At 44.1% G+C, this 21,161-nt stretch overlaps 1 protein-coding gene across 1 annotated transcript in view; it reads left to right on the forward strand.

The window, feature by feature from the left end:
• trpm5 (transient receptor potential cation channel, subfamily M, member 5) overlaps positions 1 to 21,161 on the forward strand; it is an 88,404-nt gene that overhangs the window by 49,632 nt on the left and 17,611 nt on the right. Inside the window, exons 12-20 of the mRNA XM_069896695.1 lie at positions 3,972 to 4,112; positions 7,898 to 8,021; positions 9,211 to 9,356; positions 9,926 to 10,038; positions 11,470 to 11,565; positions 12,206 to 12,458; positions 12,981 to 13,099; positions 14,424 to 14,556; positions 17,877 to 18,051. Coding sequence (XP_069752796.1) covers positions 3,972 to 4,112; positions 7,898 to 8,021; positions 9,211 to 9,356; positions 9,926 to 10,038; positions 11,470 to 11,565; positions 12,206 to 12,458; positions 12,981 to 13,099; positions 14,424 to 14,556; positions 17,877 to 18,051 — 1,300 coding nt within the window. The remainder of the gene's footprint in view (positions 1 to 3,971; positions 4,113 to 7,897; positions 8,022 to 9,210; positions 9,357 to 9,925; positions 10,039 to 11,469; positions 11,566 to 12,205; positions 12,459 to 12,980; positions 13,100 to 14,423; positions 14,557 to 17,876; positions 18,052 to 21,161) is intronic.

Below are 21,161 nucleotides of genomic sequence, written 5' to 3' on the forward strand. Positions count from 1 at the left end.
CACCCAGGTTGTGATCAGGGTCCTGGCACATGTCTCTGCTGTCATGTCACTGATTGGAACAGCTCCCAGCCACCTCCTGAATCTGTCCACCAACATAAATAGGTACCTTGCCCCTCTTGAAACAGGTAGTGGCCAATGATGTCCATGAGCACCTGCTCAAACCTCCTGTGTGTTGGCTGGAAGTGTTGCAGTGGTGCCTTCACATGTGTCTGGTGCACATCCTGATGCAGTGTCCAATCTGTTTGAGTAGGCCATGCCACATGAACCACATCGCAATTAGCTGGGTCAACCCGTGTAAGGTGTCAAACACTCGGCACCTCAAGGCAGCCGGTACAATGGACAGTAGTTGCCCTGTGGAGGTGTTGCAGAGGAGTTGGGACCGATGGGTACACCTTCGAGGTGGAGGCCAGTCGCGGGTGGGTATATTTCTCTGTTCTCCTTCTGGGCTGTTGCCACGTAATCTACTCCAGGGGCCGAGGCTTGCACCAACCAGGTGGACGTTCATGACAGCGCATCCACCACCACATTGTTCTTCCCTGAGATCTGTTTGATTGAGGTGGTGAATTCAAACATGTAGGACAGGTGGCACTGTTGGCGGGCTGACCAAGGGTCGGACACTTTGGTGAATGCAAAGGTAAGGGGCTTGTGATCTGTGATCTCTCTTCCTGCTAGGAAATACCTGAAGTGCTGAATGGTCAAGTACGGGGTTAGTAGCTCCCTATATTGAGCGCACTGTACTTGACTTCCGGGGGCTGCAGGTGTCAGCAGAAGAAGCCTTCCATTGTCCTATTAATCGTTCAATTATGCCACCAACTGCTGTTTCAGAGGCCAAGAGTGAATGAACTGGTGGTAGAAGTATTCCATACTGACAAATTCTTTGATTGTTTTGGGTCTGACAAATTGGCAAATGGCTTCCACTTTCTCTGGCAGGGGAACAGCTCCGTGACAGTCGATCTACTGTTCCAAGAAATTAATGGTGGACAGGCCAAACTGGCACTTGGCAAGGTTGACTGCCAGTCTGTAGTCGCTGAGGTGGTGACAGAGGGGGCACAGATGGGTCAGATGCTCTTGACAGGAGTGTCTGGCTACCAGGATATCATCCAGGTAGATGAACAGGAAGTCCAAGACATGCACCACCAAGTCCATGAGGAGCTGGAAGATCTGTGCCGTGTTTTTAAGGCCGAATGGCATCCTCAGGAATTCAAACAGGCTAAATGGGACATCTTCGGGATAGATTGGGACCTGGTGATACCTATGCTCCAGGTCTATCTTTAGTAAAGATGCGTGCCCCATGCAGGTTGGCCATGAAGTCCTGTGTGTGTGGGACTTGGTATCTAATAGAGACGCTTATATCATTTGGTCTCCAGTAGTCACCATATGGCCTCTATCCACCTGTGGACTTGGGCACCATATTGAAGCACGAAGGCCCATGAACTGTCTGAGCACCGTGTGATCTCCATTTCCTCCATCTTGTTAAACTCCTCTCTCACGAGCCGGAGCTTCACTGGCGGTAGCCTGCGGGCCTGGGCATGCAGGGGGTGTGACTGCATGGGGATGTGGTGTGTCACACCATGTTTAGGGGCTGTTGTGGAAAACTGGCATAGCGATGGATGGGAACTCTGATAACACACTGGCAAACTCGTTGTCTGAGCATGTGACAGAGACGAGGTACAGGGATAGCAGTTTGACCTCCCCAAGGGGAAAGGATTGTAAAGTCTTAGAGTCGACCAGCCTCTATCCCTTCAGGTCCACCAGCAAACTGTGCAAATGGAGGAAGTCTGTCTCCAGCAATGGCTGTGACACCGCCGCCAGTGTGAATGTCCACATGAATCGGCTGAAACCGAATTGCAAGTGGGCAGTCCATGTGCCGTAAGTGTGGATGGTCTTGCCATTAACCACCCTGTGCTCTGGCCCCTCTAGTTCTGGTATCGTGGCTCAAGGGTGGGGGGGTGGGGCAGGAGACTGATTTCGGCTCCCATGTCTACTAGGAATCTATGCCCAGATTATCTGTCCCAGATGTACAGGAGGCTATCACAATGGCGTCCCGCTGTAGCCATTAGTGATGGCTGGCCTTTTCGTTTCCCTGAAACCATCATGGTGATTTGCATCGGTGGGCCCCGGATCCACAACTTCGATGGTAAAAGCACCAAGATTCCAAACTGGTGTCATTGTTCAATGTGGGTGTTGCAGGTTGAGCTGATGGGGTGTGGTGTGGTAGGGACTTCAGCTGTGCCGCAGCACTAATTCCGACACTGGCTCCGCTGTCTCATTTGGAGCGCCACAAAGCGTCCGCGTGAGCAGCAACTTTTCACAGGTCGGAGAAGTCCTTGCTTGCTAGTAGGAGGCATCTGCTCCAAAAAGAACTGTTCAAAGAGTTGACATGGCTTGTGGCCATCTTGCTAGTACTTATTAGGCTGACAGCACCTGGACGCCTAGGCCATCATCCATAGCAATTGTGCACCCCATTCACGGCATGAGAGGCCGAATGTGCTGACTAACAGGGCCTTAAGTGTCTCATACCTGACAGTCTCCAGAGGCTGCCATAGAAAGTCCATGACACGGCCTGCCATTTCCTGGTCGACTGCAACCACGACATCATAATATCAGGTCTCATCTGAGACAATGTTCCTGACCTGGAACTGGGCCTCTTCCTGCTGGAACTAGACAAGGGGCTGATCGCTCCAGAAAGTCGGCAGTTTCAGTGAAACTGGATTTGAAAAGTTGAGTAGTTTGTGTAGTCCATGCTGCTGGAGTTGTTTGCATTGGGTCCAAATAGCTTTGGATTGTCAGGGTCACCAATGTGTGGCTGCTAAGCCACTAAACCGAAAGGAACACGCTGAGCCTTGAAGAGTTCTGTAGTAACTATTTTATTGGTTTTAAATCGCGTGCTTAAAGAGGCCTGCCCAGTCCCAAAGTCCTTAGCACCCCAGTGGGGTGCAAGTGATGTCAACTTCCGGGCCACAGCGTTGCCACGCACTGAGCATCTCCGTGGATGTCGCTGGCTGTGGACTTGCACGCGGCTGCTGGCGCCAGTTCTCGTCATGCAGGTGAGCCGCTGCAGTCTAATAAATTATCTTTGTCTTTATCTCAATACACTTTTAATATTCTTTTCTGATTTCTTCTGCTCTCTAAACTTGAGACACTGACTCTGAATGCTAACTTGATATTGTTCCAATCAACCAGGTTAAATATCATTCAGGGTTTAAAATTCTCACCCTCCTTTTCAAATCCTTCAGTGGTTTTGCCTCTCTCTGCACCTGCATTCTTCTTGTGTTTTGTAACTTGAAGAGATATTAGCACACCAGTTACTCTGGCCTGAAAAATTAATCGCATCATTTGTGGCTGTAACTTTAGAAGTCAAGGTTCCAAGTTCTAGAATTCCCTTCTTCACTTTGGCTCTCCAGCTCACTCTAGTTAAGGTGCTGTGTTTTGGCCAGGCTTTTCGTTATTTGCTGAAGGGTTCTTGTGTGACTCAACATCAGCTTTGCTTTGATGGCATCTCAGCTATCTGAAATCCGAAAGGAGGTGGTTGTTGTTGACGTATCTAATACATACCCACAGCACACAGGTACTTTTTTACTGATCATGCATCCTTTTCTTTCTCCACCACCACCCCCCCTCCCACCCCCCGGCCTAACTGCTGAGTTAGAAGATCCTCCACTGAGTTATTTGTGCACTTTGAAACACAACCCCCTCCCACTTGTTCTCTGATGAAAGGGTTTTGCCTGTATCGATTTAGATGTACTTCTGAAATTCCTCCCTTGTGAGGCTGGGAGCTGGGGAAAAGGCAGGAAAATCAAGCAGCTTACACCAGGAGTAACACTAACCTAGCAACAGAGACAAAGCAAGTTTTGTTTGGGTAAATGCAGATATTAGAAATTGAGTAACTGTTCTCAAAAGGCAAGTTTAAGTTCAATTGAATGAGCTTTTGGGCTTGTTTAGGTTTTCTAATATATATATGACTTTTTCAGGAACTAAACAGCAAGTTGCGTGGTCAGAAATTGTTCTCAATGCCTGACCTAAGTCAAACTTTTGAAAACCCCTGGCGGGACCTCTTTTTGTGGGCAATCCTTCAGAACCGACAGGAGCTGGCCAACTATTTCTGGGAAATGGTGAGTTCCTTTTTAGAAGGGCCTATAACTTCTTGCCATTCCTTTCAGGAAGAGTTTTGGGAAGGATTGTGTACTATTCGTTTAAAGATTACCAGAATGGTTGCACATCACCATCAAGAGCACAGGAGGTGGCAGTGTTGAAGAGTACATGGATGCACCATGTCAAAGGGACCCTAGCTTCTCTTCCTCATCTGTCATCCTGGTAGCACCTCATTGTGTGCCTTACAGGGCAAACAAATTTTGTGTGTATTATGTACATGACAATAAAGGAATTTTGAATGCTACTTGGGCACCACATTTTAAGTTGTCACTATTTCATATTAAGCATTTCGCCTTAGGAATTTCCTTCACATTGTCTGCCAAAGCAACCTCATGTCTTTTAGCCTTCCTGATCTCTTTCTTGAGGTTTTTCTTGAATTTTTATACTCCTCAAGTACCTCACTTGTTCCTGTTATACCTCTCTCTCTCTCTCTCTCTCTGAAGGTCCTTCACTTACCTCGCACATCCTTGCCAGAAAACAAACTAATCTAATCATGCATATTTTAGATCCTTTCTCATTTCTTCAAAATTGGCCTTTCTCCAATTTAGAATCTGAACCCGATTCCCAGACCTATCCTTCTCCATAATTAACCTGAAACTAATGGCATTATGATCACTGGGGCCCAATATGTTCCCCAACACATACTTCTGTCACCTGTCCTGTCTCATTCCCTCATAGAAGATCAAGTATTGCCCTCTCTCTAGTTGGTACCTCTATATATTGATATTGAACACTTTCCTGAATACATTTGACAAACTCCAAACTCCAAGCCATCCAGCCATTTTACAGTATGGGAACCCCAGTCAATATGTGGAAAATTTAAATCTCCTGTTGTCACTACTTTGTTTCCTGCAACTGTCAGGTATCTCTTCAAATTTGCTCCTCTAATTCTCGCTGACTATTGGGTGGTTTACAATACAACCCCATGACTGTGGTCGTACCTTTTCCATTCTTCAGCTCCACCCATACAGCCTCAGTAGACAAGCCCTCTGGTCTGTCTGCCTGAGTGCATCTGTGGTATTTTCACTGATGAGCAATGCCACTTCTCCCCCTTTCACCCCCCACCCTGTTCTACTGTGTCTAAAGCAACAGAAGTCCAGAACATTGAGCTGCCAGTCCTGCCCCTCATGCAACCAAGTTTCACTAATGGGCTCATTGTCATAATTCCACATGCAAATCCATCTATAAGCTCATCTGCCTTTACTACAGTTCTCCTTGCATTGAAATAATGCACCTGAGAACATTTCCACCACATACAACCCATTGATTTCTAACGGTGCATGCAATTTTCACCTCATCTTTTCCCTCCTCCACTCATCTATCTGCTCTGGCACTCTGGTTCCCCTCCCGCTGAAAATCTAGTTTAAACCCACCAGAGCAGCACTAGCAAAGCTTCCCACAAGGATATTCGTCCCCCTCCAGTTCAGATGCAAACCATCTCATCAGAATCTGTCCCGCCTTCCCTGGAAGAGAGCCCAATGATCCAGAAACCTGAAGCCCTCCCTCCTGCACCATGTCTTCAGCCATGTGTTAAGCTGCATTATCCTCCTATTTCTAACCTCACCAACATGTGGCACAGGTAGCAATCCTGAGATTGCTACCCTGAAGGTCCTGTCCTTCAACCTAGCGCCCAACTCCCTGAACACTCTTTGCAGGACCTCCTCACCCTTCCTACCCGCATTATTGGTCCCTCTATGAACCATGACATCTGGCTGCTCACCCTTCCTCCTGAGAATGCTGTGAACTCAATCTGAAATATCTCAGATCCTGGCACCAGGGAGGCAACATACCATCTGAGATACTCTATCTCCTCCACAGAACCTCCTATCTGTCCCCCTAACTATGAAAACCCTATTACTACAGCTCGCCTCTTCTTCCTTCCCTTCTTAGCCACTGGACAAGACTCCATGCCAGAAACCTGAGTGACGTGGCTTATCCCTGGTAGGTTGTCCCCTTCAACAGTGTCCAAAATGGTATATTGTTATTCAGGGTAACACCCATAAGGGTGCCCTGCACTGCCTGCCTGTTCCCTTTCCCTCTTCTTGCTGTCACCCATCTACCCTCCTCCTGCCTCCTAGGCTTGATAATGTCCCTGTAATTCCTGTCATTCACAACCTCTGCCTCCCTTATGATCTGTAGTTCATCCAATGCCAGCTCCAATTCCTTAATTTGGGTTTTCAGGAACTGCAGCTGGATGCACTTCTCACAGATGAAATGATCAGGGATGTTGTTTGCTTCCCTGACAGCCCACATCCTGCAAGAGGAGCATTCCCCTGCCTTGACTGCCATATTCTAATTGCAAAAAAATATCAAAAATTCAACTTCCCCTTGCTGCTGCTCCTGCCAGGCTTCGCCTCGCATAGTCCGGCCCCTCGCTGCTGTTCCCACTCTTCATCGAAGGCCGCCTCAACGCCAATCTGTCGAAGGCTGCCTCCCTGCCGACCCATCGAAGGCTGCGGGCCTGCTTCTACCGCCTGCTTGATTCCAGTTCTCCCCTCGAAGAGACCAACCTTTCAATGTTTCTTTTTCAACAACAAAAAAAAATTAAAGTGATTCTTTGAATTCAACCAACGAAACTTGGCTCATAACCAGAATAAAAGTAAAATTGATTACGGTAACAAGTGTTTCATACAGCACAGTAACAGGCCCTTCAGGTCCAGGATTCCATGCTGCCCAAATACACCCAATTAACTTACAACCCCACTTCCCCCCCCTATATGTTTTGAAGGGTGGGAGGAAACCAGAGTGCCTAGAGGAAACCCACTGAGACATGGGGAGAAGGTACAAATTCCTTACAGACAGCGCAGGATTCGACCCCAGGTCATTGGAACTGGAATAGCGGTGCCTCCATTTTTCCCACAAAATTCCAAAGACAAAAATACCTCTTTTTTTCCATAGGATGTGGACAGCAACAGCAAGTTTAATGTTACTTGCCCCTCTTGTGTTGCCTTCTGACTGAGTAGCTTATTTAAGCCATCAAGAGCCAACTCTGTGACTGGTTCAGGAGGTGCAAACAAGCAGTTTCCCTTCTGCAACCTGCAGGTGTTACCACTACTGATACTGACCTTTTTATTCCAGGTTGTATTCAATTAAAAATCCTCAGCTGTTAGGTGCATGGAATGCATTGCCAGGGATGGTGCTGGAGGAGGCTGGTACAATGGGGACATTCAAAAGACTCTTAGATAGACATATGGATGTAAGAAAAATAGCAGATTATGGGTATGAGGTCGGGAAAATTTAGATTGCTGAGGAGCAGGTTTCCTTTGTGGGCTGAAGGGCCTGTAACTGTGCTTTAATATTCAATGGTGCAAGATTTTGGATGTTGCAAAATAACTTTGCTACTGTGCTGCAGCTCTGATCTGACTGCAATTACAGATGGAGTCTTCAGTCACTTGGCCATTTTGGAAAATTGTTCCTGAGCTCCATTTTGTTTTACTGATTTCCCCCCACCTCCCAAAAAAAAATCATTTGAAACCCTTTAATCCCCAGTTTCCAAATTGTTTTCCAAACCCCAGTTGGCTTTTTAACCTTCTTGACTGATAACTTCCTTGCTCATTATGCGGCCAGAACAACCAAAATATAAATTATAGGGTGGTTTATTTCTGCATTTTGCATTTCTGATTTAATCTGTGCTCATGTTTAAGGAAAGAAACTTTTCAGTGCACAGGGTCAAGATCTCAGGTTTCCCTCGATAATCATACAAATAAGTAACTTGCATTCCCACCACCCTTCCTTCCCTTTTCAGGGTCCAGAAGCTGTGCCTGCGGCACTGGCAGCGTGCAAGATCTTGAAGGAAATGGCTCGATTGGAATCCGACACAGAGACTGCTCGGAGCATGAAGGGGGCAAAATATGATCAACTGGCCATAGGTACTATGAGCTCCACTGCAGCGGAGAGATATTGTTTCAGGCACCGCTGATCCAGTGATTATGGTGTGGATCTCAAGATACTTAAGTGCAAGTTCAGATTTTTAAAATCTGATTGTACATATACAAACTGACAAGACAGTGGCTCTGCAGATCTCGGTGCATACTCAAAACACCGTACGATGACAAAAATAATCGAAATAAATATGTGGAAATATTTGGGATGATTTACATGGTTATAAGATACTGTTCATCAATCTCGCAGCCTGCAGGGAGAAGCTATTGCCCGAACTGATTTTTGATGCTCCTGTACCTCCATCCTGATGGTAGTGGGTTAAGATACTGGATGGGTTCCTTGATCCCTACTTGGTCAACTCTCCCATTGTCAGTTGAGAGAAGAGGAACTCCAGTGATCCTCTCAGCTGCTTTAATGATCCTCTGTTTTAACTTCCAGTCCTGATGCTTCACAGCTACTAAACTGCACATGGATGCAGACAGATAGGACCCTCTCATTGGTGCTCCTGTAAAAGGCTGTTGAGGTGGGGGTCTGTAGCCTTGCCCTCCTCCGCCTCCTGAGGATATGTAGGTGCTGCTGCACCTTCCTGACTCATGAGGGGTTGTGAGTCCAGGATAGGTCATCCTTTATATGTACACCAAGGAACGTTGTGCTCTCCACGGTGACTTGTAATGGAGAGTGGTCTTAAAGAAATAAATGGCATTTCTCTGTCGTCGGATCGATCAGCTGATCATTCGATTGGTCCTTCAGTGGTTCTCCCCTCCTTTGCTGTGATTGGGAAACTATTCCTTTGTACTCTAAGGTATGTCTTAGTGGCTGCCCTTAAGTCCTAATTTGTTAGTCTGATCCCATGATCAAGTCCACTGTTCTCATTTTACACTTTAATTTGAATTCCTTTATTGGCTGTACCTTTTCCACAATGTGTTGAACATTTTTTAAACCTTGTCTAACAGGCAGAGCAGAAATTCTTCCACTTTATTTATACCATTTATAAATATTCAAAAACTGAAGCTTTCTTGAGAAGTTTGAATTCAATGGGACTGAACTTTGGAAGTGGAGTCCAATGCATTCAAGGGATCCTGTGTGAGCGTAATTGCTGTTTTTTTTTATTATTAGGTCACATCAGTGAGCTGGCTGTAAGTTCCTGATGTGGTGTGTCACGTTCTCTGATTCCAGATCTGTTTAGCGAGTGTTATGCGAACAACGAAGACAGAGCCTTTCACTTACTGATCCGCAAAACTAAGTACTGGAGTAAGGCCACCTGCCTGCAGCTGGCTACAGAGGCAGATACCAAATCTTTCTTTGCACACGATGGTGTTCAGGTATCCATTTGAGAGGTTTTGAAATTCCTTTTATCCTAAACAGCATTGAGAAAATAAATCTGCCATCTCCAGGAAAACAATCAGCAGTCATTGAGATGGGGTGGGTGGTCTTTTTTTGTTCGTTGCAGTAATCAGTTTTGTACCACTGACTCGTTCCCCCGATTAAACTTGCTTTAAAGAACAGTGTATTTACAACAATTTTAACCTGCTCCTCTTTCATCTAGCCTTTGATGTGCAGGGCCACGCCATCATTATCTACCATGTCACCTCTGTTGCCTGGTCCTTGTCATCTCTTTCTAATCTCAGCACAGTGAGCGCAGCTTATTTTTTTATCCTTTATTGTAGTGCCCTCCAAATCCTCACTGCATTCTGTCTTTGGGTCCTGTTGAGATACTGCTACTTATTGATAATACTTGCAAGAATGTTCAAACTTTCCCCACCTTTCCTGACCCTTTTGAACTCTTCAACAACCTCTTTGCTGTCAGACTACAGGTCCAATGTTAAAGCTTAAGGAGACCATAAAGCTGCTCATTATAGAAACTGACCGATTTTTCAATTCATCATTTTAGGCTCTACTGACTAAAATCTGGTGGGGTGATATGTCGACTGATACACCATTCTGGAAGTTGCTATCAGGATTCTGTTGTCCTCCTCTAATCTTTACAAACTTTATTACTTTCAGGTAAGAATTTGGTGAGCAAACATTCCAAGCCTCTGACCTTTTAATTCCTGATGCTTCTCATTCAGGATCTCATGCATTTTAAATTACTCTTGTGAAGACAGACAATGCAGTAGGTTTGCTCAAGCAGAATATTTGTCCTGAAGAATTTAATAATTCTCACCGTGCTCTTGTGGGTTCTTTTTAAAGGTATCCCAAATGACTGGAGCATGCAAACTGGGCATTGGTCTCCCTTGCTAAGGGATACTACTTCTATGGCAGTGTTGTCCTTGTTCCATCTCACTCCCTGATCCTCTAACTCAGAGTTGAAAGCTCCCCACAAGTAAACCAAGAGGCTGCCGCTAAAACCGCAACATGAGAACAGCAGAATTGAACGATTCTGATTGTGAGAGTCTCGAGTATAGCATCTCTTTCACCCTCTGCTGCCTTTGACGTTTCTTGTGGCGAGTCCCACCTGAGAACAAAGATTCAGGCTGAACTTCTAGTGATGAGAGAGTTTTATTGTCATCCAAGTAAATAGGATATACTGATGCATCAAAAATTTACTTGCTGCAGTCACTAGGGGGTACGGACTGCACTGTCAGAGGGCGTGATACCAAAATGACTGTCTGTCTATAAAATTTTTGTGCAGGGTTTCATATTATATTTTTATAAAAATATCCCTCTAGTTAATTATAACAACAACATTTTTCATAAACTAAGCTTACATGTATCAATATGCAGTACCTACAAGGCTAAAACTCTGCTAATTTACTCTGCCATCCCAGACATGCAAGGAACACACGCCTGCTCGATCCATCGGTGGGGGGGGGGGGGGGGGGGTGGTGTTACTACACCAACCTGTGGACGCCACTGAGCCAACAGCACGATGGTAATGTAAATTGCCAGTGTAATAGTGGAGCAGCGGTGTTGAGGGTACTGTCTTTTGGGTGTGCTTTTAAACAGAAGCACTGTTCTGGTGGCTGTAAAGATTGTGTGTGCTATTGGAGCCCCATTGATAAATATATCAGTATTTATCACTCATCCCTCATTGGAAGGCCTGTCAACTTTCTATCACATTGTATTTACAGTGTGAAAATTGCCTAATGCAATTCACCCTTTTACACTAAATGTTAACTGAAATGGAAGAGCCTGATTTTTAACCCCTAGTGAGTCCTGTTTGCATGCATTTTGGCCCTTGGCGCTCCAAACCTTGACTGTTCATGTTGCTGTGTAAATGTCTTTTGAATGTTATAAACTGTAAACACTGGCCCAAAACCTGACCCCCTTGTAGAAGAAATTAAATGCACCTTTCATGATTTTGAGTTGTCTCAAAGCTCTTTACCTCCAGTGAAGTATTTTTGAAATATAATCACATGGTAACGTGGAAATGCAACAGCGAATGTCTGATCAGCAATGAGACAAATGACCATCTAATCCTTTGTTTCCCTGCAGTGCACATGACCACACATCCACGGAGGAATCTGATCAGCGAGAACAGGACAGTTTTGATGTGGAGAGGGCTTCTCTGCTCCAAGACAAGGCCAACAGGTTTGTTGAGCAAAAGGGATTAAGAGTGGGACAGGGATAAACAGATATACAAATTTTAACGGATTCCAATGGTACAGTAATAAACATAGAAGTGTTCTATATAAATATCAAGATTTTCTCAGAGTTATTCCAATTCCACTACCATAACTTTACCATGAGAGCAGACACTTCCCTCCTCCTGAAGTTAGAAGCAAAGAAGTGGGAGAAAGTTCTCAGGTTTTTAAATTCTCAGGTTTCCAAAAATAGCAAATTAAAATGTTTAAAAATCAAGCAGACACTGGATCTCTGAAATAAAAGCAGAAAAATGCTGGAAACAGTTGATCAGACCAACATCTGTAGAGATGGAAACTGAAGTAACATTTCAGATTAGAGATGGGGAAGAGAGAAGAGAATTTTAAATTCTAGAGAATAGGAATGGTGAGGACAAAGAAAACATCTGTATAAGGTGAGACCAGGCCAGATAAGTTAAAAGGGCAATTATGTATTCTAGATAGAGGGTGATTGATTCACCATTTCAGATGGTATAATACTTAACTCATGGACTGACATATCTTGGGGAATACCAGTTAAGTACTGAAAGCAGCCCTGGTTAATTTCACTTGTTTAAAATATAACAACTTGTTATTATATTGCTTGATAGCAATGAAAGGGATGGAAGAAGACCTTGCCAAAGAAACGAATATCAAGAATTTATCATACGACGATGGAAGAAATTCTGGGGTGCTCCTGTAACTGTGTTCCTGGGGAATGTGATACTTTATTTCGCATTTCTGTCCCTTTTCGCCTATGTTTTGCTGGTAGATTTCAAGCCTCCACCTCCTATTGGTCCTTCTATGGCAGAGATAGCACTCTACTTCTGGGTTTTCACCTTGGCCCTGGAGGAGCTTCGACAGGTGAGAACATATGTCTTCAACTGCATTGACGTGTAGCTATGGAATGGAGAGGAAGGGACGGTGCAGCAGAAGATCACAGTGTAGTAACATGTCCAGGCACAGGAATAGAGATGGAGATGCTGAAAAGAAAGGCAGATTTTGGGAATTATTACACTGTCACGAGAATAAAACTCCACACGGCATTCCATCCCAAAAACAGACAAATCCATCTGCTGTATCCATAGCTGCCATAAGATGGCGCTAACCATTTGTTTTTAATGGTGAATGAAATTTAAAGCACTCAAAACTATTTGTACACTTGGGAAAAACTGGCCATTCCACCACTACCAAATTATTCAGTTTCTCTGCATAGTTTCCACTCAGTACACATATTTTAATTTTTCCTCATGCTTTCAAAGCAGTGCATTGATAATTTAGGCAGAAGATTTATGCACTACCTTCCCCGAGATGGACTTTAAATAAATGTAATATGATCACATCAACACACGTCTTCAAGCGCTCTGCTTTCTGTCCTCTCACCAGAGTTTTTTCACTGAAGGAAACACTAACATTGTGAAGAAATTTAAACTGTATGCGGAGGATTCATGGAATAAGTGTGACATGGTGGCCTTGGTATTGTTCATTGTGGCAGTGATATGCAGGTCAGTACTGGTGTCCCTGAAGCATCTTCACACTGTCTTTTTTTTAACAATTATCTCCAATCTCTTGCTACATTCCACTTGAGAGAGAAGCAGGTTCACAAGTTTTTTTAGCAAATGTGAAAGGGCTTGGGGGAAATGGTCCAATTAATTTAAACCAAGAAAGAAGCAATTCAATTGAAGATGATGCTTCTATTTGTACCACCCCCCCCCCCCCCCCCGATTCATCTCCCCACCCCCTCACAGTCCTTTTGTAACGTATAATTAGCTTGTACTTGACTGTATATATTCATTTGAGAAACTATTTTAATCAATGTTCAAAAATTAGTCATAGGCCCAAGTTTGTAGTCAGTCAGCCTTGTTTATGCACCTCTTATATCAATCCCAGGATAAAAATCTAGTTTCTGGCTCAAGTCCAGTGGGTTCTTAGCTCTCCTTTGGCTGTCAGGATTCTCTGGTTTATCTACTTATGTCTGTCTCCCTGTTGATTTAAATCCATGTTGCAGCAGGGAGACAAAAAGAGTTGTTTTCCTTTCTTTTACTGAACATCTTGCATTCTTGAAGCAGAAAAGGAAAACAATAAATGGAATCTTGATGAACTTTACACTTGCTCGGTCTTTGGATAATAATGTGTCTAAAGCCAGTGTGTTGCATTTTGGAAGGCAGAGATATTTTCCATTTCATTTTCCCTGGGATAGGAAATGATTCTTGTTAATTGGTCCCATTTTCTTGAGGTTATACTGTACTAGCAATTGATTACTGCACAGCTATCTTCTCTACCAATCATATTCAGACGACTGATTAGATTCCTTCCTGCTTTACTTTGTGACCCGAGTTCGATCTTGATCTCCAATGCTGTCTATGTGGAGTTGTGCATCTTCCACGTGACTGCATGAGTTTCTTTCGGCGGCTCCAGTTTTTCCAGGATGTGTCATTAATTGTCCATGGTGAATTTTCCTCTGATGCAAGGTGGGTGAGGAGTCGGTGGGCTCATTAGAGAATAGGTTAAAGGCAAATAGATGGGTGAGTTTGGATTCCTCTGAGAGCTGGCATTGACTCAATGGGGCAAATCAAGTGATGTGAAATTCTGCATGAATGGCAGAAAATTTCAACAACGTTTGGGGAATCCTTTGAAATTTAATCCACAGCAGAAGGTGGCTAAATTGGACAAGATAACAAAATGGAACTTTGGCAGAGGTGTGTCAGAAAGCTTAAACTATATGCAAACTGAAAATGTCTTCATGTGGTGCCCACTGCTGCCTTGCAGATCTGTGGGCCATTACATATCTGTGTTTTCTGAACCAGTGACTTGTTCCTTTTCTTATAGAATGTTATCTGTCACATATGATGCTGGCCGCACAACACTGTGCCTGGATTTCATGGTGTTTGCCCTGAGACTGATTCACATCTTTGCCATTAATAAACAGCTGGGGCCAAAGATTATTATTGTGGAGAGAATGGTAGGTGTCTACATGAGCTACAATGTCATTTACAACCTGAATCAGGATCACAGCACCATCCCATCTCCCTTTCTCCTACTTTTTTTTGAAATGTGTAATGGCTATATAACGATATGTAAGGCTGAGACCAAGCTTCTGTAATGGTGCATTGACTAACTTCTACACCTCTAGAAAATCTCCAGGCTTGTTCCATGTGGATTGGGTAGTGTTACCAGATAATGTGTGCATAACTATTAAGGGGAGGCAGCATTAGGCTTCATTGCTACCCTTTCCCTGTCACCCACAAGTTCAATGGAGTCCCAGCACTCATTCATCGTCCTTTAGAAATGTGCCCAAGTATTGAACTCTGTTCTTTAAAGGGACAAAGTATAACAAGAATGAAGTGGTGCTGTTGACTTTGTTGAGAAAATAACCTTTTGCTTAACTTTCATTGGTTTAAATTTACATGGAAGAAGTACAAGACCATGCAGCAAACAAAAGAAAAACCACATGGAAGGTGGGAGTGAGCTGAACCAACCAACTGACTTCACTGGAACTCTCCGAGAGCTTATCAGCACAACCCCCGTGATCCTTTACGGCCCCCTCCCCCGAGACCATTGTGATGTCAGCCCAGTGCAAGCCTGCACCTCCGTGACCCGGTTTGCTTGCAGATCAGTGCAGCCCACTACATGTCACCCCCCCCCACCCAAAAAGAACCAGTGTTTGGAGGTGCCAAGTCCACAGTTAATAAAACGTTTGCACGCTTGGGAGGCTGATCTCTCTGCTGCGGGGCTGGAACAGTTACTGGTTGGTCAAGGTCGAGGTGTGACGGTTTGAGGCGGTTGACAGCGAATGTTTACTGCCTACCCCCCCCATGTCCAAAAGCCACATAGTCCCATTGTTTTGTAACACCTTCTATGGAGCCTTGTATGGGTGCTGAAGGGACGTCCAGTGTGCGCTTCTCCGTATGAAGACATATTTGCAGTCGTTGAGAATCTTTGGGTCGTAGTATGGAGCTGGACCATGATGTGAGGTTGTGAAGGGGGCCAGGGTGCCCACCTTCTCATGAAGTCACGTTAGCAGTGCTGTAGGTGTTTCCTCCTGACTGCGAGCTTCTAGTACAAGCTCTTCCAGGACTGTCAGCGGGACCCTATAGACAATCTCAGCGGAGGACGTGGTCAAATCCTCCTTCGACTCTGTGCGGATGCCAAGGAGCATCCGCCCAATCCTGATCTCGGAGCCGTGCCATGAGGGGGGTCTTCAAATGCCAATGGAACCTTTCCACCAGGCCATTAGACTGGAGGTGGTAGGCCATGGTGCGATGAAACTGGGTCCTTAGGAACTGTGCCATTGCTGTCCATAGGCCGGACGTGAACTGTGCCCCCTGTCCAACGTGATATTGGAAGGAAGGCCGAAATGGGATATCCAGTTGGCCATGAGGGCCCTGGTGCATGGATGTTGTGGAGGTGACTGAGAGCGGGACAGCATTTGGCCATCTAGTGAACCTGTCCACCATCATGAACAGATACATGGTGCCTCTGGAAACCAGCAGTGGCCCCACGATGTCCACATGGACATAGTCAAATCATCTGTGTGTTGGCGGGAAGGACTGAAGAGGGGCTTTCATGTGCCTCTGCACCTTGGATGTCTGACCATACAGGAAAATCCTGGCTGTTTATGCAAGCCATGCCACATGAATCTGTCTGTGACCAGTTGAGTTGGATGGATGGGTGGGCCACCCTGTGAGGCATGTCGAAGATGCGATGCCTTGAAACAGTGGGAATGACAGGCCTGGTCGCTCGGTGGTCACGCCACAGAAATATCCCTTCGGGTAGGTCAAAACGCACGTCTTCCAGCTGTAGTCCTGAGACTGCCACTGCGAGCACTGTATGGTCAACTCTGGAGGACCGGGAGCACACAGATAGGATGGACGTTAGAGACAGAGCATCAGCCACATGGTTGTTCTTGCCAGAAATGTGCTTGATAGCTGTCGTGTACTCTGAGATATAAGAGAGGTGACGTTGCTACCTTGATGACCACAGGTCTGACACCATGGCAAAGGCAAAAGTGAGGAGCTTATAATCTGTGAAGACCACGATATCCCATCCCAAGGAAATAGTGGAAATGGCATACAGTGAGGTAGAGGGCTAGCAACTCCCTGTTGAACTCATTATACTTCTGCTCTAGGGGTCGCAGGTGTCTGCTGAAGAAAGCAAGCTGTCTCCAACGTCCATCAATCAGCTGCTTCAGATCACTGCCGACAGCCGTGGTGCAAGCATTGACTGTGGGCAGTGGGCACATTAACACACAGAAGGGTGGCATTGGCCAGAACATCTTTAGCCTGGTAGAAAGCTGCCGTGGACTCCACATCTCAGCTGAGTTTGCAATCCATTAAAAAAATTCAATAGTAAATATATGCAAAGAAAGATTCTTTGAATGCTTCAAAGAGTAATTACTGTGTTTGTGTTAAGTGGCAGATAAGTAGATATCTCATCATCTGTGGAATTTGGCTCCTTTGTATATATTGGGTTCAAGATTGTGTTGAAGGTTTGGACAAAGTGATTGAAATAAAAATAAAACTTATGAGCACTGATGGCAATACCTTTGTTACTTCAAATGATCTAGAATAGACTGATGGTGTGGTAATTTTCCAAAATTGATGCGTTTCTTTTTGTATTGGCAAATAGACAAGGATACAATTGGTGAATTAATGTGAATTAATTTTTTGTTAACGGCTTCACCAATTTTTTTTCCTCAATTGTGAGGTTAGCCTTATTGACAACCAAATCTAAAATTAATTACAGCTATGCCCAATTGTCAACTCAAATATGCATCCCATGCCTTGTGATATGAAGCTGGAACCTTTATTTATTGCCCCCAATAACTAGTCTGAGGCAGTGATTTAAAAAAAATACTTGGTTGCCTTTTCTGAGCTGTTACTTCAGCAATGATTGGGGAATGAATGTGACATGGTTAGTGCAACACTGTTACAGCACCAGGTGTGCTCTATGTGAGGAGTTTGTATGTTTCCCCCATGTCTGCGTGGGTTTTCCCCAGGGGCTCCGGTTTCCTCCCACCCTTCAAAACGGACTGGGTGTTGTAAGTTAATTGAATTTAACTGGGTGGCACGGGCAAGTGGACTGAAAGGGTCCATTATGTCTAAATTAAATGTAAAAATTCCACATTTGAAAGGCTTGGTTATATACTGTTAAATCGAGACAAATTGTTAGGGTATCTTGGGTAAATTATAGTGAGCAAATTATCTTCACCAGTTCCATAAGTTTTCATTGTCTACTTGCTGAATCAACTGATATCTGCCTTCCTCCATCTCTTCCCACTAGATGAAAGATGTCTTTTTCTTCCTCTTTTTCCTGAGTGTTTGGCTTGTTGCCTATGGGGTAGCCACTCAGGCACTGATGCACCCCAATGAGACTCGCGTGGACTGGATCTTCAGACATGTTCTCTACAGGCCTTACCTGCAGATATTTGGCCAGATCCCACTGGATGAAATAGATGGTAGGTAACTTAAAATTCTATTTGTGTCAGGCCAGTGAAATCTACAAGTGATAGTGGACATGGATTCAGTAACGACTTTCAAAAACAGAATTGGATGCAAACTTGGGGGAAGAAGAGTGTTGTAGTGGAGTGCCAGAGAAAGAAGACTCATGGAACCCCTCTTTCTAGAGACTGGCACAAATATTAAAGACAAAAATGAACCAAGGAATTCAGAGGAGTGAGCTGACAAGGGAAGATCTCCTGAAGTGATCAGATCTGTGGTAGTATGGGAGATGATGACCTGATGATCTTTGGTGGGGTCATGGACCAGGGATGGGTATGAGGAGGTGTCCAAGTGCAGAAAATCAGTTCACCAAACCACAATGGCACTGTCCTTATCTATAGGTTTGATGAGAAGGTTAGGATTGATCTGGAGTGAGCAGAGAACTGTGAGATTCGAGTGTGAAGTAAGGAATCCATTCTGAATTGATTTGAAGAAGAGATCTTAAACATGGACTAGAAATCATTCTTGCAATTTAAAAAGGCTAGTTTAGAAATTTATCCTGACCTCAGAGTGCTTTAAGCCAATCATGAGCAAGTAGTCCAGAACCTATTTTATTGGGAGGTCGCACTGGTGCGATATTTATTGCATGTGTGGCACAAGGCATAGTACTCTTTTTTCGGGTCTTGACACACAAATTCACATGAAGGCTATATATGTACAGGACTATAACAAAGGTTTCTTAGATTGATTCAGGAATCAGAGAATTTTTTTCTAGATGATTAAGTATTGCTTTTAATTTAGAAGAAATTTCATTGAAACGTTCAAAATTATTGCAGGGCTTTCTAGTTTGACAGAGGGGTATTGCTTTCTAACGGGAGGTCACAAAGTAGGGATTGTTGTTTCAAACACAGGCAAGTGAAAAGAGATTTTCAGGCTTTGGAACTCTCAGAATCGGAATCTGAATTCATTGTCAAGAACAAGTAATAAAATTTGTTGTTTTGTGGCAGCATCACAGTACAGACATTCATATAAACCATTTACAACAAAAAATAAAAATAGTGCATGGAAAGTCAAAGTAAGGCAGTGTCTTTGGTTCATTAATCATTCAGAAATCTGATGGAGCAAGGAAGAAGCTGACCTTGTACCACTGAGTGCTCTTCTTTAGTTTCTTGTACCTTTTTCCCCAATGGTAGCAGAGTAAAGAGGGCATGGCCTGGGTGGTGGTGGATTAAGGCTGCTTTTTTAAGACACCACCTCTTGTAGGTGACCTCAGCGGAGTGAAGTCTGGTGCGTGTGATGTTGCAGGCCGACTTAACGACCCTCTGGAGTTTTTTACTTATCCTGATTGTTGGTAGCTTTATACCAGATAGTGATGAAACCAGTAGGATGTTCTCCACGGTACACCTGTAGATGTTTTTGAGAGTCTTTTGTGACATACTGAATCTCCTCAACACCTCACAAAGTATAGCCACTGGCGATCCTTCTTTATGATTGCATTGACATGGAGGCTCCAGGATGGATCCTCCAAGATGATTATACCAAGGAATTTGAAGTTCTTGATCCTCTCCACTACTAAGCCCTCAATGAGGTCTGGTTTGTGTTCTCCTGACTTCCTCCTGAAGTCCACAATCATCTCCTTGCTTTTACTAACATTGAGCGCAAGGTTATTGGCATGACACCACTCAACTATCTTCCTCATAGCCGACAACTGTGGTGTCATCAGCAAATTTGTAGATAGCATTGGAATTGTGCCTGGCCACATAGTCATGGGTGTATAGTGAGTAGAGCAGTGGGCTAAACATGCATCTTTGAGGGGCACCTGTATTGATAGTGAGGAGGAAACGTTTTTACCAATTCATACTGACTGTGGTCTTCTGATGAGAAATCCAAGGATCCAGCTGCGGGGGGTGGGGGGGGGGGGCGGGTGCAGAGGCCCAGAGTTTGGAGGTTTTTAACCAGCACTGAGGGAATAATGGTGTTGAAGGCTGAGCTCTAGTCTATGAAGACTAGCCATATGTATAAGTTGCTATTTTCTAGGAGGTATGTGTTAATTCTGGTCATAACCAACCTCTGAAAGCATTTCATCACAGTTGGGTTCTCCTTCTCCAAACGGGCATACAGGTGTTCAGCTCATCAGGTAATGAAGCATCACAACCATCTATGGTATTTGCCCTCACTTTGCAGGCTGTAATGGCCGGCACTCCCTCCCACAGCTGGCATGTCTCTGTCTCAAGCTTCCTCCAGAATTGCCACTTTGCTTCAAAGGTGGTCTTTTGCCGGTCATACCTAGACGTTATAAGATCCCGATCCCTGGCCTTAAACACCTTGATCTCACCTTCAGCAGGTTGTGAATCCTCTAATTCATCCAAGGCTTTTAGTTTGGTAACACCCAGTATGTGCGTGTGGGCCCACACTTGTCTTGAAGAGGTCGATGGTACATGTTGCATATTCATTTTTTAATACTTTATTTATAAATATTTAACCACAATATAATTACATTAAATTATAAAAAATTATACATGTGGTATATATCCTCCCAACCACCCCCCCCACCCCTAAAAAGAAAAGAAAGAAAAAACTGGATAATGCCAATAAAATAAAATATATATACAGAAAAATCTATTGGAGATTACCAAGAAGTGAGGTCTTCAGAGAGTCAATCATGCATGCAAATCAAAATTTTATAAATATGGGCTCCATATTTTCCAAAAAACATAGTATTTATCTTGCAGATCATGTAATTTTCTCTAATGGTATAAACTCCCTGTACGAAGATCTGCATACCATATTTCCATGCCTTAAATCTATTTCTGACTTCCATGATATTGCTATACATTTCCTAGAAACTGCTAAAGCAATGAACACAAATTCAATTTGATAAATATTTTAATTTAATTTTGGCCTTAAAACTTTAATATTACTCAGTAAAAATTGCATCGGGTCCTGTGGAAATTTGACCCCAGTAATTCATCCCCCAAAAAAACATGCCCCAAACCAAAATGGTCTAAATTTAGGACATTGCCAAGTTGAATGAAAAAAGTTCCAACCTCAGATCTACATCTAAAACATAAATCTAATATGGCAGGATTTAATCTATTTAATTTTTGTGGAGTCAAATATAACTGAT

This window comes from Narcine bancroftii, chromosome 1, assembly GCF_036971445.1.
Source record: "Narcine bancroftii isolate sNarBan1 chromosome 1, sNarBan1.hap1, whole genome shotgun sequence".
In the NCBI taxonomy this organism is placed as follows: domain Eukaryota; kingdom Metazoa; phylum Chordata; class Chondrichthyes; order Torpediniformes; family Narcinidae; genus Narcine; species Narcine bancroftii.